Source organism: Lynx rufus, unplaced genomic scaffold (genome assembly GCF_022079265.1).
Source record: "Lynx rufus isolate CCGP_SWC_20201006 ecotype Redwood Valley unplaced genomic scaffold, mLynRuf1.p SCAF_21, whole genome shotgun sequence".
Lineage (NCBI taxonomy): Eukaryota > Metazoa > Chordata > Mammalia > Carnivora > Felidae > Lynx > Lynx rufus.
Window position 1 is genome coordinate 22,229,021 of NW_025814836.1, and position 26,926 is coordinate 22,255,946.

General features: G+C 55.7%; 2 protein-coding genes across 3 annotated transcripts in view; one reads left to right on the forward strand and one right to left on the reverse strand.

Annotated features, from left to right (window-relative positions):
• The window catches only part of FANCI (FA complementation group I), an 86,045-nt gene extending 76,229 nt beyond the window's left edge, over positions 1-9,816 (forward strand). Inside the window, exons 29-38 of the mRNA XM_047086560.1 lie at positions 229-356; positions 455-523; positions 697-790; positions 1,086-1,273; positions 3,093-3,146; positions 3,228-3,287; positions 6,996-7,070; positions 8,447-8,542; positions 8,821-8,934; positions 9,756-9,816. Coding sequence (XP_046942516.1) covers positions 229-356; positions 455-523; positions 697-790; positions 1,086-1,273; positions 3,093-3,146; positions 3,228-3,287; positions 6,996-7,070; positions 8,447-8,542; positions 8,821-8,934; positions 9,756-9,815 — 938 coding nt within the window. The 3' untranslated portion in view covers position 9,816. The remainder of the gene's footprint in view (positions 1-228; positions 357-454; positions 524-696; positions 791-1,085; positions 1,274-3,092; positions 3,147-3,227; positions 3,288-6,995; positions 7,071-8,446; positions 8,543-8,820; positions 8,935-9,755) is intronic.
• A 273-nt stretch (positions 9,817-10,089) lies between these two features.
• On the reverse strand, positions 10,090-26,879 carry POLG (DNA polymerase gamma, catalytic subunit). 2 transcript variants are annotated; one of them, XM_047086561.1, is made up of 24 exons: positions 26,729-26,879; positions 25,189-25,968; positions 22,237-22,432; positions 21,173-21,337; positions 20,900-21,046; positions 20,669-20,748; positions 19,682-19,864; positions 19,428-19,582; positions 19,130-19,256; positions 18,017-18,253; positions 17,749-17,815; positions 17,054-17,134; positions 16,749-16,835; positions 16,332-16,439; positions 15,383-15,543; positions 14,644-14,697; positions 14,424-14,541; positions 13,822-13,957; positions 13,481-13,727; positions 12,132-12,254; positions 11,834-12,002; positions 11,536-11,744; positions 10,631-10,791; positions 10,090-10,178 (listed from the first exon to the last, which is right to left on the reverse strand). In XM_047086561.1, exons 2-24 carry the CDS (start codon positions 25,806-25,808, stop codon positions 10,120-10,122), a joined length of 3,690 nt encoding a protein of 1,229 aa, XP_046942517.1. In that variant the 5' UTR covers positions 25,809-25,968; positions 26,729-26,879; the 3' UTR covers positions 10,090-10,119. The 2 variants fall into 2 exon arrangements, with proteins under 2 accessions (XP_046942517.1, XP_046942518.1); XM_047086562.1 differs by lacking the exon at positions 17,749-17,815 and having other exon boundaries at positions 17,054-17,174.
• Positions 26,880-26,926: the final 47 nt, after the last annotated feature.

A 26,926-nucleotide genomic window follows, 5' to 3' on the forward strand; every position in this document is an offset into this window, starting at 1 on the left:
TGTTTCTTGATCCGGGTACTAGTTATACAGCGATAGTGACTGCCTAATGATAGGAAACCTCTCCCTTCTTTGGGCCCATGGCCAAGTGTGCCTTGGTGGGAGAGCTGCCCTGGATGGACTGTGCGCAGCACTGCGGTATCATACGTGGCAAGCCACGTTTCTGGGTAGGCACGCCATCCCCTAAAGACTGGGTTATCATTATCAATTTTCTCTCCTTCCCACTCTTAGAGGATGCCTCGTTTTGTAAGGGCTTGATGAATTTGCTCTTCAGCCTCCATGTTTTGTATAAGAGTCCTGTCATCCTGCTGCGTGACTTGTCCCAGGACATCCATGGGCATCTCGGAGACATAGACGAGGTACTGTAGCGAGCCTTTGCTTACGGCACCCTGAGTGGGGATCGCGACTGGGGGACAGCTTTACTGCCATTGTATCTCCCCTGTGTTTGCCTCCCCAGGATGTAGAGATGGAGAAAACAAATCACTTTGCGATGGTGAATTTGAGAACAGCTGCTCCTACTGTTTGTGTAAGTGTGGATCCCCAAGCCATGGGAAATAGTCTTATCGTTCCTTCCATTTTATTCCATGTGAAGAGTAAATTGTAGTGGCTCGTGTCCTGAGGCCTGTAACCCCGCCTGCAGGTGGCTGTGGTTGCTGTGTTCCACCAGTGAGCCACACCGGACATGCTTTGCTTTCACAGTTACTTGTTCTGAGTCAGGCTGAGAAAGTCCTAGAAGAAGTGGACTGGCTGATCACCAAGCTTAAGGGACAAGTGAGCCAAGAAATGTTATCAGGTAAGATTCGTTCAGGATGGCATTTCAAGAAGAGTGAAAAGAGTCCACCAAAATCCAGATTGACTGTTGTGTAAAAGGGCAGCTTGATTCGTTTGTTGGTTTGAGCCGGATTTCCAGCATGATGGAAAAAGTAGACCGTAGTGTGGCTACTGATTCACTCTGCATGATGAATTACATGCTCGTTGTCCCTACAGACTTCCCGTTTGATGGTGGTTAGTTGATTTCTAAATTTCCTTCACTTAAACTGGAAAATAAGGTCAGTGGGTCTGAATGTGCCAATTTCATTTCCCTTTAGAAGAGGCCTCTTCTCAGGCAACCCTACCAGATCATCCCATCGAGAAAGCCATCATCATGCAGCTGGGAACTCTGCTTACATTTTTCCACGAGCTGGTGCAGACAGCCCTGCCATCAGGCAGCTGTGTGGACATCTTGTTAAAGGACCTTTGCAAAATGTACACCATCCTCACAGCACTTGTCAGATATGTGAGTATCAGAGAGGTGACCAGAGCCACTCCCACCGTGCTGCCCCAGCCAGCCCAAGACTAGGCCAGGGCAGCAGCTCACTGCTGTGGAGGCCTCTGTACAGAGCTCTTTTTGCTTATTTCCGTGCAACTCGTGGTTTGATTCTGGTTTGGTCAGTAGGTGGCAGGTGTCTCCATAATGGGCCAGGTAGAAACAGTTGATGACATTAATTCTAAATCTCCTTTAGAGGCTCTTATTTTTTGGCATGTAGGTATGTGACCCCTAATTGAGAATTATGCCCCTTCGAATGCCTTCTAAGACTTAATCTAAACTACAGCTAGAGAATTCAGTCCGATTCCTTATTGCACACAAATTACACTATTTCAAACCAGTCTGGGCACTACAGAGGTGTTTATTCCTTCTCTCCTTCCATTAGCAAGTAGGTGTTAAATGCCTTACGGGTACTTGGGTCAGGTCAGGTACTTGGGTAGGAGAAAGGTAACTTTTTTAAATGCAAGGCATAGTCTGCCCTAAGTGTAAGTTAATGCTCCTTATGCTTAATCTGTTAACAGAGAACTCTTTTCTTGCACTTGGAATATTTTGGTCCTCAGCAAACATTCGGAAGGTGTTAGGAACTGAGTGATTTAGTTTTGATTCTAGCAGTGATCCATATTAAATATTTAGAAAGCTGTAGACAATCCAAGAAAGATGGTAGACCCCCACGTGGTGTCCCCAAACAGCAGTGCAGCCATCTCTGAGAAGGTGCAGATCTGGCCATGTGGTGTGGCTCCTACACTTCTGTAGTGGAAATGCTGAAAGCTTCTTCTCTCTGTTGGCATTTTTTTGACGTTTGTTTATTTTTGAGAGCGTGCATGTGCAGGCGGGGGAGGGGCCAAGGGGGGGGGCGGTGTGTGCAGAGAATCCCAAGCAGGCTCCGTGCTAACAGCACAGAGCCCGATGTGGGAGTCAAACCCACGAACCATGAGATCATGACCCGAGCTGGAGTCAGTCTGGTCCCTCAACCGACTGAGCCACCCAGCTGCCCCTTTATTGGCAGTTTAAAGAAAAATTTTTTTTAATGCTTGTATTCATTTTTGAAGGAGAGAGAGAGTGTGAGTGAAGAAGGGGCAGAGAGAGAGGGAGACACAGAATCCGAAGTAGGCTTCAATTAAGACTCTGAGCTGTCAGCATGGAGCCCAACATGGGGCTCAAACTCACAAACGGTGAGATCATGACCTGATCCAAAGTCAGACACTTAACCAACTGAGCCACCCAGGTACCTCTGTTGGCATTTTTTAAAGGAAAAACAGCAAAGTCATTGCTTTTTAGATGTAGGGACCATCAGCCTGAAGGATTTAAAAAAAAAAATTTTTTTTTTTTTAACATTTATTTATTTTTGAGACAGAGAGAGACAGAGCATGAACGGGGAAGGGTCAGAGAGAGGGAGACACAGAATCTGAAACAGGCTCCAGGCTCTGAGCTGTCAGCACAGAGCCCGACGCGGGGTTTGAACTCCCGGACCGCGAGATCATGACCTGAGGTGAAGTCGGCCGCTTAACCAACTGAGCCACCCAGGCGCCCCACCCTGAAGGATTTTTAAAGCAGTAAGCTGAGCAAGTCGGAAATAGAAACCCTTCATTGCCTGTTGTCTGGGGGGCTCAGGAGTCTTGAGGAGGAGACAAAGGAGAGCTTGTGTCTAGGCTTCTCTGTGAATAGGGTAGCTTGTTTTCTTTCCCATCTCGTCAGCAGTGAGCCCCACTCCCTTAGCCCACTGAGTCACCTGGAGGTGTCTGGGAACATTGCTAGAGGATGTAAACTAAATCTGGAAATTTTTGGTTAGTATCTCCAGGTGTGTCAGAGCTCCAGAGGAATTCCAAAAAATATGGAAAAGCTGGTGAGTTGCAAATTCCTTTCCTAGGAATGGGGAAGCATTTTATTCTTACAGTTACATTGGTTTTCTTCTCTTTTGCTTCAGGTAAAACTGTCCGGTTCTCATCTGACTCCCCTGTGCTATTCTTTCATTTCTTACATTCAGGTAAGTGGTTCAGAGTCAGTACCAAAATAGATCTTCCAGTAAGAAAGGACTTCTGTGTCCCCATGGGACCGCTTGACCATGTGAGCCAAGTGTATATGAAGTTTCTTCCCTACTTACCGTAAGCCAAAGGTGACTGCCCCTTTGGGATCAAGCCAAGGCTTGAGGTCTTCATTTATACAAAGAAAAAAAAGTCTTACTTAATTTGGAGAAAGTGATATGCTTGCATTTGGAGCAGGGAAGGAATATGCATGCTTGGGCTGTGACTTGGTTCATTTCTAGGTGATTCTGAATCCATGCCATCAGCCGTCCTTTAGTGTGTGAGTGAGCACATAAAGGGCTGAGATCAGTGCAGTGTATTTGGGAACAGCAGCCCTTTCAAGGAGGCAGAGGGCATATGGGCTGTTCCTGTCATTTGCTCAGACCCCTTTCTTTCTTCTCTTTCTGAATTAAAGTGATGGGCTCTTTCAAGATTTGGAGACATTTTAAATGTCATTTGGCAGCAGATACCATCAGGTTCTTATAATACTTGAGTCACTGTTAACTGTTGGCTTACACCAGGGATTGGCCGGCTCTGCATTATTGGCCTCTCTTGAGCCGGATAATTCCTTGATGTGGGGCCTCTTGCATGCATTCTGGGATATTGAGCAGCATCCCTGGCCTCCACCTTCCAGATGCCAGTAGCAGCCTCCCAGTTGTGACAACCAAAAATGTCTCTAGAAATTGCCAAATGTCCCAAAGGGGCACTGAAGACCCAGTGTCTCCGGAGGCCACTTAGTCACTAAAGTTCAAAGTATTGCAGGGCAGTTCCTGATCTTCAAGGAGTCCAGCAGATGTTCACTAACGGGTCAGTTCAAGCAATGGACTGTGACTGCTTTCATAGTGAAGCCCTACTTGTTTTCTCCCTCTGCATTGTGCACAGGCACATCTTGCATCGGTAACTGCTTCGTTATGGGTATCGGGGGTGCTTCCTCCCCTTCCCTTGTGAATCAGTGACCGAGCAGTCTGTCATCTGCGTTTGGCCAGAAAAGTTCTGAATAGTGTGCTGATAGCTGAGGTTCTCTGTCCCCTTGCCTTTGTGCCAGGCTCGTGCTATGGGTCAGGTCTTCTGTCTGGCCACAGCTTATGACCTGCTCTCACCAAGCTGTTTCTTCTGGCCGTCTCCTGGGACCTCGCCTGCATGCTTGCTCAAAACTGTTCACATAGGTGCTAGCTTGTCAGACACCTCTCTTGTCCAGATATAGGATGTGTCCCTCTATGCCTCAGTTCAGGTTCTGAGTTCCCCATCTCCAGTAAGGCCACATCTCACAAAGTATGCGGTATAGACCGTGTCCTCAAAACAAACAAGGATTCTGTGAGAAGTACTTGTACATATTCCTTATCTTAGAGAATCGTGGTACCTGTTCGCATGTTAAAGTTGCTGAGAGGTCCAACAATAATTAAATACGTTCAGTAGTAGTTTTAAAATCTATTCAAGAACTTCTGCTTTTTTAAGAACAAGTGTTAACTGTTTGTCAGAATGGCAGTCCAAAGACGGCTTGGGAACCAGTGCTCTAAGACCATATTCGTTTTATTGGAGCAGCAGACATGCAGAGAAGCCTTCCCTGGCTTGCAGCGTGGCCTGATGTAGTGTGGAACTCTCCTCACGCTTTGCCTCATTCATTCTCACTACACCTGTGGTCAGTAGTTAGCCCCAGATAGATTAGAGGTAAATGCAAAGAACAGAACTAGTTCAGAGGCAGACTTGAACCCAGATAGTTTGAATCTACAACAAGGGCCAGCAAACTTCTGTAGAAGGCTACGTAGTAAATGTTTCAGGTTTTGCAGACCACGGTCAGAGCTGACTCTGGCTTTACAGACAGGAGCAGCCGTAGACTGTATACAAATGAATGTGACCATGGGGTTTTTTGTTGTTGTTGTTGTTGTTTTAATATTTATTTATTTATTTATTTATTTATTTATTTATTTATTTATTTATTTATTTATTTTGAGAGAGAGAGAGAAGGAGGGAGGGAGGGAGAGAGAGTATCCCAAGCAGGCTCCATGCTCAGTGCAAAGTCTCACACAGGGCTCGATCCCACAAACCAGGAGATTATAAACTGAGCCAAAATCGGGAGCCGGTCACTTACCCACATTCGGGGCACCTGGGTGGCTCAGTTGGTTATGTTCTAATGAGACTTCATTTTCAGAAACAAGCCGTGGTCTGGTCTTGGCCTATGGGCTGTAGTTTGCCAATCCCTCCTCCAGAATCACACCTGATGTTTGTTGTCATGTAAAGTATTGGAGGGTTTTGCATATGTTTCTGACCCATTTCCCCCACCCACCCACCCACCCACCCACACAAAAACTAATTTATGTGTTCTCAGGGTGTTTTCCCCCTTCCCCATCTGTATTTGACTGTATTTGACTGTATATTGACTGTATTTGACAAGTCAGCTGATCCACAGGCAGACATTTTTCTCTGTGAGATGTATTTAATGAGCAACCCTGGGCAAAAAGTGTATGGCTCCATTAATTCCAGCTCTTACCTAGAAAGCAGCATTGCATTTGCCACGTCTTTCAGAGAGCTGTGTGTTCTCTTACATCCTCATCTCTTTTCCCCACAGCCTTGGATCTCAGTGAGAAGAAAGCAGTGCAAACCAGTAATTCAAAACCCTTAAGCATGCTGCTCAGAACGTGTACCTTTACATGGTGCCTCTTCTGGCTGTAATTTGTCCTTCCTAAATCAGCAGGAATGGGCAGTGGACAGGATCCCATCTTGGGTACCACCTCTAGAAAGACCCCTTGCTTCCCACTTGGTCACCTGGGTTCGATCTATGGCTGTTTCCCTGCCACTTTCTTAAAAGGGCTTCACTCTCTACCCTGCCTTCCAGGACTAAAAATAGACCTTTATACCAGCCCCTCTGGTAATCCCTATCATTTCTTAATTTCCAGAACATGCCATGGGACTAAGACTCCAGCCTCTCACACATGGTTCTAGTGGTACAATTCTCCCCATTTTCAGCTTTGCGTTTTTAAACCTCTTACTTGTCCCATGAGGCCTGTGTGTTTCTTCCTAGAAGGCACACGACGCCCCTTCAGGTAAAGGTTCCCGTGTTTTGTGTGCGTCACATGTGACGTAGGTCTTGACTGTCTTCTGCCTCATCTTGTACTTTTTGGTTCCTTTTGCGATTATTTACAACACAGGAAAGTGTTCGTATGACCTCTGAACCCTTCTCAAGCACGTAACCACGTGGCACACGGACATGTCTGGTGTCTGCCTCTAAGTGGGAAGGCTGGAGGCCCTGGGAGCAACCTCTCCAGCTTCCTCTCCTTCATGGGAAACCCTTTGAGCCAACTGCCGAGTTGGGAAATCCCTGTTCCGGCTGCCATCGTGACAGTCCCCGTTTCAACCGTCCTTTGTACCTCTCCAGTCCCTTGGTGGGTCTGGTACAAGAACAGTCATTCCTGCCCTCACTTTCATGTGCTAGTTCTAAGAGGGAGATTGTAAACCTCCCAGCGATTAAAAAAAAAAAAAAATCTGAGGATCGTAAAAGCATCACAGAATGCTCCCCATCTTCCAGCATCTGCTGTCAGTTATCTCCACCCGGACGTGGTCCCCTATAGAGTCCCTGTATTCTGCTATCCTCACCTTCTTTGAAAATGACCACTGGCCTGCTAGCTCCCATGAAGAATCTTCAGGAATGAGAGAATTTGTTTCTGTTTCTTCAGAACAAGAGGAGTCAGAGCCTAAAATACACAGGAGAGAAGAAAAAGGGGAAAACCGCTGCTGTTGCCACAGCCATGGTAAGCAGCCCACACTGCTGGCTGACGCAGCAGCACTTGTGAGCCTTGAGAAAGAAGCCAGTCACAGAAAGACCGCACATACTGGAGGCTTCCGTTTATGTGACAGGCCCAGAATAGGCAGGTCTGAGAAGACAGAAAGCAGATTAGTGGTTGTCTGGGGTGGGGGGGTGGCTGCTGTGAAATAGGCATGGGGTTTCTCGGGGGCGGGGGGGTGTGAAAACGTCTTAAGATCTATTGTGGTAACTGCACAACTCTCAGTGTAAAAAACACTGAACCGTGCGACATAAATGGGGAAGTTGTGAGAGGTGTGAACTAGAGCTCATTAATGCTGCTACCTAAATGTGGGTGCACGTGTGCTTCTCAGGCTCACAGGATTTATGTTCAGGTGGAACATCTTCCTCCACCAAAAACTGCATACTTTATTCAGAAAGCGCCAGAAAATCTCAAGCTCTTTCTTTAAAAATGGAAATGGCTTTGGATTCCCATTGGAAAGGAATTATTTTAGGAAGGGCTGATGTGTGTGGAAGATGCCCCCTAAAGGACATGCCAGTGTCAGGGGACAGGAGGAGGGTTCTCCAGGACACTGCTGGAACAGGTGCACACTAGTGGCCTCTCAGGGGCCGTTTGGCAGTAAGTGCTGTATTTCAGGAGATCTCCACACTGTGCTTTACAGCAGTTCCACTTTTAGGATGTAGAAACTGTAAAGGCCTGTGTCCAGGACAGTCGTAGTAGTGTCATTTGCAAAAGTGAGATACTAGAAAAACTAAGACGGAAGATATGCACTAAGTGGACTGGCTAAAAGGCTTATGGTCTATTTATACCGTAGGATATGACTTAGGCATGAGAAAATACAAATCTAAATGTTCAGATATAGAAATGTTCAGATGTAGAGCTATCTCCAAGATGATGTGATAAAAAAAACAAAATGTCCTCCCTTGTGGGCTTTATAAAAAAAAAAAAAGTACAGAACACATCGATGTGTGTACATTTGGGAGGACCCACAGATTACAAGTCAGACTGGGAGAAATCTGATCCCAATGGTGAAAACTAGAAAGGCACTGGTGGGCTCACTGTGTTAAGTCAGGGAAGCAACGAGATTTCTACAAATGGTCCTTCTTCCGGCCGGTCTGTAAAACAGATACTGAGGAATTGTAAATGGAGAGATTTGCTGCTGTCTTTATCCGCGTCCAGGTCCTTCGAGGAGATTGAACTGGCAGAAATCTTAGATTACTGGAATATGAGGAATCCTGCATTTGACTGGAGGGCAGATCTAGCTTTCTCCTGCAAAGCCAAGAGCAGCTCTGCGGACTGTTTCAGAGGACAACTCTGAAAGCCCTTGAATCTGAAATTTAGGTCTCGTCTTCTTTGCCCTGTAGGCCCGAGTTCTTCGGGAAACCAAGCCGATCCCTAACCTCATCTTTGCCATCGAACAGTATGAAAAATTCCTCATCCACCTTTCGAAGAAGTCCAAGGTAAACATACTCCATTATCTTCTAGTGTTTCCATTTACCCTGCCAGGGGGCCTAGCACACAGAAGCGGCACAGTGTGGGGAAACCACAGGCCTTTGCTCTGTGATCTGATGGCCTGAATGCAAACCTCACTCACATTAGGGACTGATAGAAAAGCAGGTCAGGTGGGCGCATGCTTGCTTTAAGTCGGCACCGAAGGGTTTGTTGGAGGCACAGCAGCAGCACCTCCGGGTGGCCCTGGCGCGACCTGTCATATAGGTAGGAAAACCTTCTGTTGCAGGTGAACCTGATGCAGCACATGAAGCTCAGCACCTCACGAGACTTCAAGATCAAAGGAAACATCCTGAATATGGTTCTTCGGGAGGAGGAGGACGACGACGACGATGACGACGAGGTCAGTGCCTGCTCCTGACTGGAGCGCAGCAAGCCTGGCCACCCTTCTGACTGGCTGGGAGCAGCATGGCTGAGGGGAGGGGGCCAGAGAGAGGGGGCGGAGAGGGTCAGGTGAAGCCGAAACGGCTGTCAGAGAAGGGCGAGGAGTTTGGCACCATATGAAGTTACCCAGTTTTGTGCACATTTTGGGGTAGACCTTTCTAGAAAGGGGGTGGTGACACAAGTTCTCACCATGGGGTCTCCTGTGACCTTTTGAACCATTGGAAAATGACTACTTTCTCTCCCTGGGTCCTCGTCATGAGGGCCTCGCCGTGAGGAGTTCAGGTAAGGCTCCCTGCGGCCCACCCCCACGTCTCAGCCTCCTCTGGCCCGTTAGCTCTTCCAGTTGCAGTAGCGCCCCCAAGCCCCGTGAGCTCCTACAAGTTTCATTGGCTCAGGTCCGTCTGACGTGGAAATTGACATAAGCCACCCTGATCTGTCGCTTCTCAAAAATTTTGAACCTACATTCTTCGGGCGGTCACATCCCAGGCTGTAACACACCTGGCCCTGTCTCCTGCCCTTTTACTGAGCCGGCGCAGGGCCACCCAGCACCCAGGCGCCTCTGTCCTCGCCCGTGTCTGAAGGCAGGAAAGGCATTAGCACAGGCCTGCTCCGCTACTTTAGAGGCCTCCCCCCCTCTTCCCACTCCTAGGAGGTTGTTCTGTCTGTGGAGAAAGCACCACCACCACAGGCTTTGGTGAGAAGATAAAGGATTTTTGTTTTTATTTCCACTGCCTCTGAGCAGGCTTATCACATTACAGCGTGACTTCTCTCCCCTTCTAGGGCACTGCGTCAGAGCATGAGGGACAGGACAAAGAACCCGCCAAGAGAAGGAAAAAATAAATGCCTGAGTTAATGTGAACTTTGGGGCTTCTGCTCTTTTTACCCAGCAAGCAACAGTGCCCCGTTGTCCCACAGCCTGCACCAGTGTTAGCGTCTTGGTTCCGAACCCATTGAACTCAACTGCACCTTCAGGTAGAGGCCGTCGTGCCTGGCAGGTCCTGCTACTGAAGAAGGGCTGGCCCGAGGGAAACCCTTTTGCAAAAAGCACAGCTGAAAGCCTGAGTGTGGGAGCCCGCACGGCCCTGACGAAGCTCCACGGGAGCAAATACAGGGCCTCCGGGCAGAGCTACGGTCCAGGCGGGCTTCATTTCTCCAAGGAGCCTTTGGTGAGTTCAATTATCTGGTAAATATCCAGCGCTTCACCTGAAAGAGAGTGCAAGCTGGTTAGGATGCTTCCTCGAGAACTGTACCTCTGCGCCCGGAAGGGAGCGGGGAGGCCGGAGGAGTGGGAGTGTCTGTTCTGTACTAAAGAAGTTGTTGCTTTAACTTGTTCAAATTATTCAAAGCACAGTTTTTTTTTTCTCTTGAGAATGCACTTTGAGCTTATACAATAAATCTTAAAACGCATTTTTGGTGTGGTTGGAGAGGGAATAATAGTACATAGCGAATATCTTGAGTTCTGGTTTCTTTCTTCGCGTACGTGAACAGCTCTCTAGAAACCTGTTCCTCTGTGATTTGAACAGCATGTTCACCTCGGGCCCGCGACACACGATTAACTGGAGCAGCCGCCGGCAGCCTTGAGCTTCCCGCTGTCCGAGACGGCTTTCGAGCCCACCTTGTGTTCTACGCACAACAAACAAATGTGTGGAGCTCACCCTGGGGAATCCCGTATCTCCTTTCCATCCCAGTTGGGTTGGAAGGGGTTTTACAATCCATGGTCACTTCCTTCCTGAGGCACTGGTCAATATCGACTGTACTGAAAAAGGCGACTGACTGGGGCAGGTCATCCAGGCCCAGCTTATGGGCAAACATGCACCTGAAAAAGACCCCATCTCCTCTCAGGCATGTCCAGCACAGCCCTCCACCCAGCAGCCGGACCCCTCCCGCCGACACCAAAATGAAATCAGGGACCCAAACACATCTTTTCTCCCCCCACGGTTCGGTCTGCTTTATTGACGTACAAAATTTGACTTACTGGGCCAAATGATATTCAAAACCTATGAGGACCCTTAGCTGTAAGAGGGCGGTGGAGACCGTGTTAATGTGTAGAATACTTATTTGCCCATTAGGACAGATCTGGGTCCCAAACTGGTTCTGAGTGGCAGACTAACACGGAACTATAGTTACCATTTAATTAAGCCACGTAAACTAGGAATCTTAATTAAAAATACTTTCTAAGTCACATTTAACAACGTTTTCTGTTGATAGTCCAAATAACAAACTTGTGGCACTTAACGAACGGAGAAAAGCTATCTGGCGTTTGATCTGCAAAACCAAGGTGTGTGCCTAGGGGAGGACAAGAGGACAGCCACTCTTCAGAACACCTCCCAGACCTCTCTCACTACCTGATCTGGTCTGGGTACATACATTCTTTTCAAACCCAAGAGATCTTTCTTAAAAGTGGAGACCGGTCTTTTCAAGACCGTCTTTTTCAACTAGACATAAAACCTGAAACCAGCACTTCTGGGGCGGTGAAAACGCACAGAGCATGCCCGAGCCTGGTCCACAGCCCCGCACAGGAGCACGTGGCCGGCCAGAGAGGCCCCGGGGCCCCGCGTACCTGGTCAGGAGGTTGGTGATCTGCAGGGCCAGGGCCGCGCGGTAGCGGTCCTCTTCTCGCACCAGGTAGCGGACCTCGTCGTGGATGCTGATGCAGAAGCGCCCATCGATGGCAAATTCTTCAAAAAGCCACTTCATGGCCACGAGCATGAGGTGCAAATAGTCCACAGCAGAGCTCTGCACCACCCAGTTCACACGACTGGTCATAAACTGGGGGGAAGGAGGGCATGGGTCAGAGGGGAAGAGCCCTGCCCTCCCCTGTGACCCCTCTGCTCGGGCTCCAAGGACAGTGAGATTACCTCCCCCTGGACGGCCGAGGGCTCCAGGGCTCGGCTGATACGGCAGCCCAGCACGGGGGTACATGGGGTGTCAGACGTGGCGATGCTCTCCAGCTTGTTGAACATTTCTGACTCTGTGCCCCCCATCCACGCTCGTTCGGCGACCACCTCCCACTTCTTCCAGTGTGACCTGGGGACCAGGGGGGAAAAGGGGAAGCTTTGCCTTTCAGCCTCTCAGAACTGAAAACAAGGCATCGCAGCTCTCCTGGGGCCAGCCCGGACCCCTCCCCGCCGTCCTTGGTACACAGAGGGCTCTCACTTTCTTGAAGCTTCTCTCTGGATCTTGCGCAGATCCTGCAGGGAAACCCAGCCATCTTCAGTCCTGTCCACGGGGAGGTCCAACTCCCTCACCAGCCACTCCCCCTCATCCGAAAGCCGGTACCTAGGGGCAGCGTCATCATTACCGTTCTGTGGGATCGCCTCCTGTGTGCCAAGCCCGGGGCCAGGAGTGTCGCCAGATCTCCACGGGCTCTGCTTCAGGGAGAAACCAGGCAAGAGCCAGCAAGGGACTCGCCGGGCAAAGGTGAAGCCCAGACAGGAGCCCGGGCTATTGTGGGCTGTGCCACGGTAGCCCAGTAAGGGACAGATTCCACCACGAAGGCAGAGGCCGCAGACGCGGTCAGGAACCACCGAATGACCAACAGCTGCCATGTTTTAGTTCCGGAGGCAGCAAAGGCCAGCAGCCTGGCCAGAGGGGCAGTAGCAAATGGGAAGCCCCTTGAAGGGAAAAGGGCATCCGGAGGAAACGACCACAGCCGGGCCGGTTGATGACCTCCATTCCTGTCACCCGACTCCTGGCTTCAGCACGGCCTGTGACAACACCAGGCCTGTCCCCTCATGGCTCCGGAGCCTTGTCACTCACGACCTCAAAGCAGCACCAAGGCTTCCCCTCCCGCGCTCTCGGCCCAGACTCTTGTGTGACGCCTTCAAATTCTCTGACAGCCCGACCTCTGTCATCACTGCTCTTGCGCCCCCCGTGCAAGCCGCACACCCCCCCTACTCTGCACGGTACCCCGCCCCCCCGGTCTGCACGTGTACAGTCACCGCCACACCATCACCTGCCTACCCTTCGGTCTCACGAGGTAGCCGGCTATTTGGACACGGTCGCTGCAGAGCGTACCTACGGAAGCTGGCCGTGCACCTCTCCTCCAACACTTGCTTCGGGAACCCTCCTAGGAGCCCACTACAACCCTGAGCACACAAAAGGCGCCGCCAGAGGAAACGAGCTGGAGCCTGGGGAGGCTCCCTCCTGTCGCACAGTCAAGGGAGTCCGGTGTTGCACGGCTCCTTCCTGTCAACTCCTGCTGTCCCACCCAGGGCCTGCCCCGGTTCCCCCTGGGTGTTCTGCATGACCACGGCTGTTGACGTGCCGCCACTCGGTGGCAACACAACAAAAGGACAGCCTTCGCTCTATGAGGAAGACCGTGTAAGGTTATTAAAGCAGCAAATGGCACAACCTAAGGACAAACCGTCCTGGGGCAAGGTCAGAGGTCTGAACGGAAAGGGGCCAAGAGAAGGCTCAGGTGATGGGAAACGGGAGGAGAGCAGTAAAGGGGAGCAGGGCAGGCCTGAGGCCCCGGGGGTAACAGACGGGGGAGGGACCCTCACCTGCGAAGGCCCTTGGTGACGGCGTACATCTGCTGGGCCTTCTCGGCTGCCTCCTGACGTGTGAGCCGGTGGTTGAACTGCATGAGCAGGCGCTCGGCGAAGGGCTGTCCCGCCCCGTAGATGCGGCCGTAGTTGAAGATCTTGGCGTGCTCACGGCTGATGCCCACCGTCGAGGCGGTCTTACTGTGTAGGTCGGTGCCCCTGCTCTTCCTGCCCTGCAGTGTCATCCAGCCGAAGGCCGTGCAGCCTGCGGGGAGGAGCAGAGCGGGTAGAGGCGGGCGTGAGAAGGGCGGCTCGGAGACCTTTTGCCAGCGAACGGCCCGGTCCCGCTTCCGGCTCACCGTGCATGCCCGCGAAGTGGGCGTCTCCAAGCACAGCCGCGATCCACAGCTCCTGCGAGTCCACGTCGGCACCCACGAGGACGTAGCCGGGTGGGGCCTGTACCATGGCCTTCAACTCGCTGCCTACTCGGTCAGGCTGCAGAACAGTGAGGTCAGACCCTCGCCAGCTACCCCGGTGAGACGCCTCCCACCCGCTCCCCGGAGCCAGACCTGAGGGAGGATGCTGGGCCTCTCCCGAGGGGGCAGTTTTAGAAAACGCCACACAACTGCCCCAAACTCCACAGTTCCGGGGAGGGCCAGCTGGCAGCAGTGAGGGCGACAGGTAAAGACGCCCACCCTCCACGCCTGACCTGACCCCGGCCCCACCCAAACACCACCGCGGCCGTACAGATCACGCACGCGTCAACATCTGGCTACGAGGCGGTACCCAGATCACGTCTGCTGAAGGAACAGACGAGCTGTGGAGCTAGATTTGAACTTGAGTCCCGCCTGCCCCAGATCTTCGGTTCCTTCTCCTGCTCCTCACCGAAGGCCCTCCACACCCCAGTTTCTAGAGACACGGGAGAGGAAGCGCAACGTCCAGAGGCGCAGAGGGCACGTACCCGGGCGTTGCTGGCAGTGAGCCACGTGGGCTCCACAGCCCGGCGGGTGATGGTGCCGGCGGTCACCACCTGAGGCAAGATGGCCCCGTAGCGGCCTTCCTCATCATAGCGGGGGTGCCTGGCAGGGTGGGGGAGGACACGAGTCTCGGCAGTTTGCCGGGGTCCTCGGGCCCGCCCCCACTCAGTTCTGCGATCCCCACAACCGCCCGGCAGGCCATACCTGGTCACGGCACGGGGCAGAGCCGACCTGGGCAGCCACACCACCATCTGGGAGCTGTGGGAACAGAGGGACTGAGGCTTAGGACGCCCATGAGGAGAATCCACCCCCGGGCTCAGCTTTGGAGGCTACTGTGCCCCCTCCTTGCCCAGCCTCCCCCTCTTCACACAGACTGCATTCAGGACGGGCCCAAGAACCTACCATTCAGAAGCGTAAGCCACCTGAGACCCGGCCAGGCCACTACGTCAGTCCTGCCACGAGCGCCTCGGCCACGCCTGGGATGGACCTCAGCAGCCAGGGAAGTGCCCTTGTCACAGCAGCATGCTGCTGGAGCCACCCCCCACCCCGCCTTGCCGAGCCAGACTTGAGGGTGAGTCCACTGCCATTGTCAGCCTCGGGACCCAGCTCCCAGTCCCGGATGCAGCTCTCAGGCCACCAACCCTCCACGGTCCTCAGCCACACCCAGGGCTCCGGCAGCTACACCATCAAGGCCCTACGGCACCACTCTTTCAACGTGAGCACGGAAACTGAAGCTAGGGAGGCAAGAGACTTGCCTGTGTTCCCACGGAACCGGAACCAGTAGCCGGGCCTGGAGACCACAGCCCGGCTGTCCCTCCAGTGCAGCACAGACAGGGTCAGGGCCCCTGGGTCAGGGGTGCAAGGTGGGGGGAAGGGGGCCAGGGCTGCCACGGCGTGGCCAGGGGTATATACAACACGTCTCTGCCCTCCGAAAGTGGCCCACCTGATTCGTTTATGGGCATTCCTCCAGAAAGAAATCATTTTGTTGATTTCCAAGGCACGGGGCCCACTCGCGCCTCCTGGGCCGGCCTGTAGCGTGCCGTCCTCCATCTTGGGCAAGAAGTCCTTGGCAAAGGGACTGCCCACATTGAAGCTGCTGCCATCCTGGAAAGGGCAGAGGAAGCAGGGGCTGGAATCTGGTGGCAGACCCCTGGCCAGAGAGCCCATTGATGCCCTGTGCACCTCAGCTCCGCCCAACACTGAGCCCAGAACCTCGTGCAGAGCCGCCTGGGGCAAATCCCTGATTGCAACACACCCGCTCCCTTCACGACACAGCCATCCCCCCTTGTCTGGGGGGGGGGGGGGGGTGTGTTCCAAGATCCCCAGATGCCTGAAACCACAGACAACGCTGACCCATACGTGCTTTTTTCCTTATGTATCTACGATAAAACTTAACTACACGCAGGGAGATTAACAATACCTAATAGAACAGAACGGAGCAATGACCTGTAATAAACGTGAAGTGAACGTGGCTTCCCCCTCTCAAGACATCTCACGTACTGCATTCACCCTCCTTGTGCTGACGTGAGATGAAGGGAGGGGAGTGACGCAGGCACTGGGACCAGCGTTAGGCCGCTAGTGACCTTCTGATGACACGTCAGAAGGAAGATCATCTGCTTCCGGACCACAGTTGACCCGGGCAACTAACCATCAGTCAACAGAAGCCATCATGCGACAGATGTGGTGGCGGACACCCAACAGGCCCTATGTCATTCCGTCCCACCACCACGCCCCTCGGAAAACACACTGAGAGACGGTGAGCCGTCCGGGGTCACGCTCTGCCCCATCAGGCATGTCGTTCCTGCAGAGGGTGGTTCCGGGCCCGAGTCACCCTGGGGGCCCGTGGGCCCCAAGCACAGCAAGGGCAGCACAGCCGTGAACCGGACACACACCTTGTGAGGCAGCTTGAAGAACCAGCAGCCGGGAACATCCACGTCATTGTAAGGTCCGTTGCCATGGTGATAGGCCGGCTGGCTGGCTCTGGGGCCACCAGCAGCAGTCTGTGGGGGCCACACACCTAGATGAGGCCCTGCTCCAGCACCTGCATTCAGCGAGGGCCACGGGGTAGGGCGTGGGAAAAGGGCCTGAAGCGGCGAACAGGAAGCTGGGAGATGGCAGGACGGCCCCAAGGATCAGGCTTCCTCCTAGGCCTCCGACGAACGCCGGGCAACCCAAGGGCAAGGCGGCTTCTCCCCAACCCCCCAGAGACCTCGGGAACTCTCTGGCAGGGAAGAGCGACTTGGGCACAAGAGCGGGGCCTGGCCACCCAGCACCCACCCAGAGAAGCCCAGAGCAGAAGCCCCGCTCACCGGAGCCGGGGGCTGATCCGGGACTGCTGCTCCACAGTGCTCCTCCCTGGCCTCCGCCTCCGCCTCCAGGCAGCCCAGCTCTTCCACCTGGATGGGCCCAGGTGCCCAGAAGTGAAGCAGGGGGCCAGGCTGGCCCAGCTCCACCGGCCCCTCCCCAAGACACTCACACAGCCCAAGCCAGCCTGGGGTGAGTGACCCAGTGCCCCCAGTGTCGTCCCCCCACCACCCCGCACCGCCCCCAACAAGGCTGCGGGTCCTTGGGAGGGAGCAGAGACTCCAGAGCCCAGGTTCGGGGCCGCCCTCACCGTCTGCCACACGGCGCCGTCGTCGGCGAGCAGGAACTCCTCCGCCAGGCCTGCCTCCTGGGGCTCCGGCTGCTGCTTCCCCTGTTCAAGACAGTGCTTCCTGTACAGGGACTCGATGGCTCTGGGCAGAGAACAGCAGCAGCAGCCTCTGATTACTGGGGCCCGCTCGGGGCCGGGCAGCTCGCTGGGGGCCTTCCACAACTCCCTGTCAGTCCTCAGAACCAGCTCTGAGGCAGAGCCGGACGGCGCTTTCCCTGATTCTTCGGGAGTGGCAAATCACAAGGGACACGGCCCACCGGTGGCAGGCTAGGGTGCCAGGGCTGGTCTGACCCAAATCTAAGCTCCTCCCGAGCACACGGCCACCGCCTCCCCTGGAAAAGCTCTGCTCCCCTGGAGCAGAGGGAGGTCAAGCCCGGCCGCCCCTGCTGGACCCCAGCCCCTTTTGTCCCGAAGACCCCGCGGATGACTCAGGCTGTCCCTACAGAGCCAGGACTCTCAACCCGGGCCACGTCAAGTGCCATGGCTTGTCCCCAACACCTGTCAAAAGCTCAGGGTTTAGGGCCTTAGACAAGTCAGCCGGCTTTCCTAGGCCTTTATTCTGCCAACTCTAAGATGGGGATAACCACGGTGTCTCACGTGAGGGGAGCACCGCAACAAAAGGTTTACGAACACAGAACATCGCTAGCGCTCAGTACCTTACGCTCAAGCCCGTCTGCCCTGCTGCTTCTGACGGCCCCTGCTCTGATGTTCCTGTGAAGGCAGCTGGGGTCCGGCAAGACCCAAGGGCAGGGCGTTAAACCTCCACAGGGCGCCAAGGCCCGGGTGGAAAGGGCAGCCACGGAAAAAAGAACCCAGACTCTCAGACCCCAGCTCTTCCCACTAGCCCGAGCTGGGCTTGCGTTGTTCAGCAGGAGGAAAGGGTCCTTAGGCTCCGCCCCTTCCTGCCCTGAGCCTAAGCCTCACCTGTAGGGGCAGGCCACCCCAGCTGATGCCAGGGCAGCTTCCGCCGGTGCCTTAGCCAAGTTGTCCCGCCGCCCGGGCACCAGGTACCCCCAGCCATGCCGCTCCGAGAAGTGCAGAGGAAAGCCATCCCAGGTCATCGCCATGAGTTTGGGAGTGACCCGCATCTGCAGGCTGAGGAGGCTAGGGCCCGGGGTCCATGCAGGGTCATCTAACCGGGGGCAGAGCTTCCGGTACCACCTACGCCCCGCCAGAAGAGAGCAGTGTCACAGTGGTGGGGGGAGGACAGCACGGGACTGCAACCCGGGTTCCTTCTCCTGTGGCCTGACCCACCCATCCTCTAAAGCCCCCTGGGCTTTCTGATGACTTCAGTTTATAGTCACCGAATGAGCCAGGGCCCCACGAAGTCCCCTAGAATATTTCAAATATCTGAAGAGAAAGATCCTACGTCAGGCCCAGAAGCATGGCCCAGGACTGGGCTCCCTCCCAAGCTCCATTTCGTACAGGGTGACAGGCCAGAGGAGACAGCACATCTGTCTCCACCGCTGCTCTAGAGACCCGCCAGGGCCTCCCAAGCTCCGCCTCTCACACACAGTTCACGACGGCCAGCACAAGGCGGTGAGGCACCCCGCCCAAGACGACACACCCCGGGTCACGCAGGTGCCGAGTCAGCACCCCGCTGTTCGCCCTGGCCGCCCATTTTCTCATTTCTGCCAGTCGATGAGGCACAGATAAAAAATCACCTCCTCAAGGAAGCCTTGATTTCCCCAGAGAGAATTAGGTACTGCCTCAATCCTGCTCACTCCTCCTCCTCATCGTGGTTACAAAGACCGGCTGCACTGGCCGGTCGTCACACCTGGCTCCTCCTAGAAGGAGCTCCTGGAAAGGAGCCGTGTTCCTATCTGTGCAGTGGCTGCCGTGGGCCCGGCACACGGCAGGTGTTCAGTGTACTGGTACTGAGTGGGACCAGGGAGCCGGGGGTCAGAGGGAGCAGACGCCAGGAGGACTGGAAGACAGCAGAACGGATGGCAGCCAGGCAGGAAGGGCCCACACGCACACCACCTCTGTGCTGGGGCCCGGAACACGGGAGGCCTAACGGGAGGGGACAGGACTCACCCAGGGTGTCCAGGAAGGTGCTGGGGGCGCTTGGGCAGGATCTCTGCGGTCCCCTTCAGATGCTCCAAGCAGGCGCGGGCCGTGACATCTCGCTGAGCCTCCTCCTCCTCACTGGGGGGGCCGGGGTCTGCACGGGGTGGGCAGGACGATCAGGCCCGGGGGGGAAGAGGCTCTCAAGAAGACCTGCCCGGCCGACTCCTCCCCGGAAGGCTGAAGCTGCCCCTTCCGATGGCCCCCTGGGGCCCAGGACCTCCCCAGGGACCACCTCTGCCCCCACCTCCCGCCGGTGCTTCCCCACCTTCCTGGTCCTTGGGATCCCCAGGGGCCCCAGCCCCCTCGGTGGGCAACTGGCTGGCTGCAACTGGCTCCTTCCTCTTCACCTGCTTCACCTTCTTCTGTTTAAACTCCTGCAGGCCCCACTCCAGGTCCCAGAGCCAAGGGTCTTCTTTGTACCTGCAGAGCCAGGCCACCAGGGCAGGGGATGGCCAAGCTAAGGCAGGCCTCTGGCCGGCCCACGCACCCCTAGGTCCTGCCCTCCCAAGGCCTGGCTACCTCTCTCCTGAGAGCAGCTGGCAGGCGTCGTCGGCCAGGTCCATCAGTGACTTCTTCATCTCCCGCTGGAGCTCCTCGTAGGTGCTCTGTGCCTCGGCCAGGTACCGCTCCCAGTTCTGGTTGACAGGCAGGTAGGAGACACCCATCTCCAGCATGCCGGCCAGGGTCACTGGGTGGGGACACCTGGGGGGCAAACGCCAGGGTGGTCATCAATGACCACAACAAAGCGGGCTTGGGCCCCAATACCTGAGCCAGTCCGGAAAGCCGCAGCCCAGCCACCCACGTGGCACAGCTCTTAAGCGAGACCAGGCTCTCGACTCCAGCTTGACTACGTCATAGCCGTGAGACAGTGGGCAAGTCGCTTCACCTCTCTGAGCCTCAGTTCCTATATCCATAAGCTGGATAGACATAGGGGTAACCCCATCCTCGGGGGTAACACGGGAATTACAGATCCAAACGTGAAAATGGCTGCCACCCCCTGAATAACAGCTAAGTGCCAGGCGCTGTGCTCACAACTGGGGTAGTCCGGTACTGTCTGTGTGTGCTTCACAGACGGACACACTGAGGCTCAGAGAAACCTAGTGACTTGCCCAAGGGCAAACGAGTTAGGACAGTCAAGATTTGAGCCAGGCTAGGTGACACTTGTGACTGGCCACACCGTAAGAGTGACTCACTAGCAAACATGACCATGATGAATGTGAAGGATTCAGATGGCCGGCTCAGGATCTGGGTACGGAGAGGGCGCTGAATTACCCAGGACCAGGCATGTGAAACTCGGGCACAGCCCTCGGCCCTCCCCTGCAGGCCTCTGTAGAAACCCAGAGCCCAGGACTCAGGTGGCCACCAATACACTGAGTAGCTCCATTCTCGCAACCCGGAAAGGCCAAGGTCCACAGCCTGAGAAAGACCCAGCACCACCTGAAGACAGAGGACCCAGGTACCGGGAACCTGCTGACCCCCAGGGTTCTCACCGGGGCCCCCCCTCACCTCTCCAAGAAGAGTGGTAGCTGCTGCTGGAAAACCTCATAGGTGGCCCACACGTCCTGGGCACAGTACTGCATCAGGTCCTGGCACAGGCGACAGGAAGGCGCTGGGTGGGCAGCCATCCCACTACCATCGCCAGGTCTCAGGGTCAGGTCTGGCAGCTATCCTCCCCGGGGTCGGGTCGGCTAGGGTCTGCCACACCCACCTCCCCAGAGCCCCGCTCCAACGCCATACCTGGAAGTTCTCACGGACGTCCTTCATGCTACCCTTGACAAACAGCTCTCGAGGCTCCTTCTCTAAGGGAGGCCCCCCCACGTAGAGGCTGTGCACGTCTGCCAGGTTATTGACACTGCTGATGTCCAGCCAGTCCCAGGCTGAGATCTAGGGTTGGGGGCCCGGAGCAAGGGATACAGCACATCAGCCTGGCCTCAGGACAGACAGGCAGGCAGGCAGGCTGCCGAGACGGTCCCAAGCGCCCCGCTCTGGCCTCCGGCAGCGAGCTCTCACCACTGGGCCGCTGGCTTTGTTTTGGGACTTCTGGCCTCGCTGCGTGGGGTGCCGGGCCTTGCGCTTGCCCTGTTTGGCTGCCATCCACAGACTGCGCTGGAAGCCGCTGAGCCCCGAGATGGCCATGTGCATGCTCATGGTGTCCAGAAAGCGCATGCGGGAACCCTGAGGAGGAGAGGGGCTGCGGCTGGGGCCACTCCAGCCCTGCTTCGGTGCCGCCAACCCACCAGCCCCACCTCGGCCTCCTCCGGTCACAAGGCCTTCCGACGCTGAAGACCAGCTCACGCGTGCTCGTGCTTCTCCCTCCGACTGTGACGGGCCTGCCCTCCCAAATCCGAGCCACCCCTGCAGGTGCGGGCCTGGCTCAGTCCCAACACTCAAGTCCTCCCCGGCCTCCAGCAACAGCTCTGAGGGCCGCCTTGGGAACAGAGTGTCCAAAACGAGGCCTTCCGAGCTCCCAGGCTCAGTCCCTGGCCCAGCCCTGCTACTCACAAGGCTGTGTGAGCCTCGGCTATAAGCCAAGGCTGCTCTCGCCTGCCCTTTCTCCTGGGGTGGTTGTGAGGAGGCGATGAAAGGACACCTGTCATAAAATTCAGGATGCCACAAGCACCCACCGGGCGTGGTTCTGAGTGTCTGACGTGCGCACTGTTCAAACCTCCCCAGAGATACTACAAGGCAGCTTCTGCTAGCTTCCTTTTTTGACAGAGAACGAAACCGAGGCTCTAAGGAGCCTCTATCTAATCTCTCTTTTCACAGATAAGGAAACTGAGGATGTTAAGGCGCTCACACTGCTGGTCCCTGGCTGAGGCAGGATGTGAGCCCAGGCTGTGTGGCCAAAGACCCACACGAAGCTCTAAAACGCCACACAGAGACAAGACATGTTAGTAGTCTGTGACGACTCAGGTCCTGTACCAGGCGAGTCCTGGGCACAAGGACCAGGGGCAAGGCTGGTCAACAGGAGGCCCTGAGCTGCTACAAGAAGAGCAACGTCTTCCCTAGCCACTGAGATCAGAGGTCTGGGGCCACCCCACGCCAGAACCTCCAGCTGGCCCCAGGAACCTTACCTGGATCAGGTACTGCTCCCTGATATGGGCGCGATCAAAGCAAACGTTGTGCCCCACCACCAACTGCTCCTGCCAGTCCCGCTGGGTGGGGCCGCCGGCGCTGGCAGAGACCTCCAGAGGAATGAGGTCAGCCGGCGACAGCTGGCTGGTCCAAGAGTAACGCTCTTCCACCAGCCGCCGGCTGCACCAGGAATACCTGAGGGAGGTGAGAGGCAGACGGGTTCGGCACAGAGGCATTCAACTCCCGCCCCACAACACCCACCGCGCACCAACCGCCACACGCCAGGTCCTGCACTAGCGGCTGGGACACCAGGAAGACCAAGGGGTGCTCCTGACCCTCACAGAGCCGGAGGTCAGGTGGGTGTGTGGGAGGGAGGTTATAAAACCTTTACTTTTCACTTCCACGGATAAAAACGGAACTAAGTGCCACAGTACTGGGTGTCCAACACTGGCATCCAGCCCGGGCCATCAAGGCGCTTGCTAGGTCCAGTGTTCACAAAGTCTGTGCTGTTTATGAACGCTGTCAACCCCTCAGGTCTCTAAGCACAAGACAGCAGGTGTTCAAAATGCTAGCGAAGGAGAGAGACAATTACAACAGAATCCAAAGTGGAAAAATGTTTTTTTAGTTGAAAGTGGCAAAAAAAGAAAACAAACAAAAAACCAAAAGCAAATGCTGCACATGTACAGGATGAATCACCTAATGGCTGGACAGATTCTGAAGGACAGACCGAATCCCACATCTTGTGGGCGGTGCTGTGCAATGGAAGGACCGTGTGCTCGTGTGCGGGGGCGGGGCCGGGAGGGACTGAGGACCCCAATTCAGGATGGGGGGGGGCGAAGTGGGTGGGGGAAGGCTGGAGTGCGCTCAAGATCCGCGGGGCTAAGCGTGCGGAAATGGCCACTGAAGAAAAGCCTGTGAACGACAGATCATGCCAACGGATCAGAGCCAGTCAACGTCAAAGTGGTGACCAGGCCAGGCCGCGTGTGGCCAGCACAGGTGCAAAGGAGCTTCCTACAACCCTCTGCAGGGGTTGGGGCGGGGGACGGGGGCCATCTGCCTCAACAGTTTCAACAAACATGAAACTGCTTCTTAAGAGGAGGGGGCTACTGGCAGAAACAGATTCCTAGTTTTCAACCTGCTGAAATCTAACTCACACTCCAACTGCTGCTGATACGCTGGGGCGCAGGCTGAAACCTCCTCCCCGCTTTCAAAGCCCTTGAAAACACCCCTGAAGAAAAGGCTAGAAGATGTCAAATATTCGAGGCTATGGTGAGGACAGGAACTCTAGTAGCAATAAAAAGTCATGCTGGTGCCAAGATCCGGGTCTGCGGCTGTGCACGAGAGCGGTCTTACTATAAATTTATGATTAAAAAAAGAAAGAAAGAAAGAAAGCCAAAATGCAAACACCTTCGGAAAATTTAAGATGAGTCAGATCAATGTCATTAATACTCTACGCTTCTCCTATGAATCTCAGATAAAGGCTGACACCCGTGTGATGCCCCTCTTGGCTGATGACCACGGTCCTTACCGGCGGCCCTGGGAAGCTGCCCTATGGGATGTCTAAGCCCCCCACCGATCCCACCCCCCCCAAAGTTTCCGGCTGTTCTGGAACTTGGTGTTACACAGCTATGGGGCGGGGACATGCCCAAGTGCGAAGCGGACTGCTATGAGGGCCCCCAGCTGGTAACCCTGCTCCCCACCATAGCCAGGCTCCCAGGAGGCAGGTCCCCAGATGCGCCCAGGCCTCGGCAGTGCCCCTGGCACCCCTGGCAGCAACGGGATGAAGACGAGAGGTGGACGGGAAGGGCAGGGAGAGGAAGGAGGAGGAAGAGAAAAGGGGACTTCAGGTAGAATGGCCAAAAAGGACCAAGAGATCAAAAGACAAGTCTTTCTTGCCACTGGGTTCCTAACTCTCCTTCTGCCACCATGGCCTGCTTTACCTTCTGAAACGATGGGCGCATTCCCTCTATCTTGACCGAGTTACATATAAGCACTGAGAGACTCATCTTCACTGGAACTAAATCAATGCGGAATCTAGTTTCGCTCTTTGCAGCCATTAATGCCTACCTTATCTATTTAGCCATGTTTTCACCATTTTCAACTGCATATTTAACATTTCGCAGCTTTCTTTACAAAGATGTAGCTTCCAATAGGAATAAAGAAACTGCTAACTTTTTTGCTGGCCATGCCTGAAAGCTTTAAGGTTGTAAATAGTATTTTAATCCTGGAATGAAGAATAAAAAAGGGGAGAAACAGGACTGCCATCATTGTTTGAAAAAGAAACGTGGGTAGCACTTAGAAAGTTATTTCAAAAGAAGAGAGATTTGGATATACCTTTTGGGGACCAAAATGCCTGCTTGGGAGGCTGGGGGAAAGAAGCAATGTTTCTCAACTGGGGACGGTGGGGGGCGGGGGGTTGCTGCCTCGGGGTGGAGTACATTTGTGACTTGCCAGGATACTCGCTCTGGTATTTAAGAGAGCGGCTGGGGACGCCAAATGTCTTATACCTCCTGGGACAGTCCCACAAAAGGGAGAGTTCTCCTGCCCACAATAACCAATAGCGTCCGCAGACAGAAATGCTGTTTAAATACGTTGGACTAACTTCTCAGGAAGCTATGAGGGGAGGGGGGGAAAGGCACCAAATCATGGTAACCACAAGTGCTCTCCCCGCCAGTCCCAAGTACAACGGTCTACTGACATTCTCCACATGGCCCCTATCACCACCTGACATCTGCCTGGGAGTCTGTTTCCTGCCTGTAACTTCCCGCCAAAATGGAAGCTCTGTGAAAGCTAGGGTCAGGCCTCTTTGAGTTCACCAAGGAATCCGCAGTCCCTAGAAGAGCACCCGCCTGGCACACAGTGGGAGTTCAATAAACGTTCACTGAGCCAAACTATTAAGCTGGGCCCCCCACGTGAGCTGAAGTCCCCACCCGAGCCCAGCCCCTGCTTACCAGGCCGAGGGGGATATGGCCACCGCCAGCGTGGGGCAGGTTCCCTCTGCCAAGCAGACCTCCACGTCGAACACCAGGGCCCGCTCCTCGGGGATGGCCACGGGTACGGCCTCCCCCGCGGGGCCGTACCGGGTCCAGCCCTCCGCCCAGGCCCAGCTCGGGGGCCGGGGGGGCAGCCGGGCCCGCAATAACGAGTTGGCCGCCTCCAGGTAGGGCAGGCTCTGCTTCTGGGCCAGGAGGCGGAAGTGCTGGTCCAGGCTGCCCCCGTAGAGGGGCGGCAGGCGCAGCTCCACGTCCGGCAAGGGCGTGGCCGGCTGCCCCCAGAGCCCGTGCCTCTGCAGGTGCTCGACGCTGCGGCGCACCGCGGCCTCGCCGGGCTTCTCCGCGCCGCGCCCGAAGATTTGCTCGTGAAGCCCTCTCGAGAGCATCTGGATGTGCAACGGGTTGTGCCGCTGCTGCCCGCCCTCCGAGGATGGCACTTGCTGCGGCCGCGGCGGCGGCGGCCCGTCGCTGGGGACGGGGGCGGGGCCGGAGCCGGAGCCCCAGCGCCCGGGAGCTGGAACTGGCCCTGGCCCGACGGTGGTGGCGCCGGCCACCTTCTTCCAGAGCAGGCGGCTCATGGTTGGTGCAGGGAGCCCCCCGCTGGGAGTCAGGACACCGGGCTTTGGGCTCCAGCTTGGCTGCTTTTACTGGCCGAAAGACGTGGAGAGAGACACGTCCTGTCTCTGCGTTCCAGTCAGTGAAATGGGTCTGACCATGCCTGCCTTCCACCCACAAATCCTGAAGGAGACAGACGACACAAAGTGTTATTTTGGACCCAAGGCATTTCGTGTTAGGTGACGAGCCGTCGCTCCCTGGGCACTTCCTGCGTCCGGGGCAGCGGGCCAAGAGCTTTTAGGGACAGTTTCTGAGTGAAGCCCCAGACAACCACGGGAATCATCAATACCCCTCCTGAGGAAACTGAGCTTCCAGCGGGTTCATCAGTGAACTTGGGGGAAGTGAAGGCAGTGGCTACGAGTGACGGTCCTGGAGGAGGACGCGGCGGGTTTGAATCCCGGCTCTGGCCGTTAGGAGATGCGTGACCTTGGGCAAGCTCCCTAAGGCCCCAATCTCCTACTCTGTAAAATGGGGTTACGGATTCTACCTGTCACACGGGACCGCTGTTTGGGTGACACAGGGCGAACAAGTCGCGAGGCGCGGCCGTCGGCAAACGGTGGCTGCCATTACCGCGACTGCCGCGGCCCGAGGGCCTAGCGCTGCCAGGTGCCAGGCCCCGGATTCGAACCCGCAGGGCGGGCAGCCGTCCCCCGGAGCCCCCACCCACGCCCGGGCCGTGGCCCAGCCGGCCGAGGGCGCCCCGCAGGGGGCGGCGGCCCCCGAGCGCCCGGCCGGCCGGCCGTGCCCGTGCCCGGCGGCGGCGCCGCGGTGCGCCCTGGGACGAGCCTCCGCCCAGCTCGGGGCCTCGCTCCCTGCCTGGAGAGGGAGGGGCTGCGCCGCCGCTCAGCGACCCGGCCTCCCCCGGGCCGAACCCGCCGGAAACCTCTGTCCGTCCGGTGCTTCCCGGGCCGCGGCTCCCGACCCCAGGCCGACGGAGCGGCGTCTCCCTCCGCGCGGCCTACGCAGCCTCGGGGTGGCGTGTGGCCTCCATCCGACCGGTCCGCCTCGCTGGCAGCCGCAACTTCCCGTCTGCGCCCCGCTCCGTCCCGCGGCTACCCGAGAGGCAGGCGGGAGACTCCCG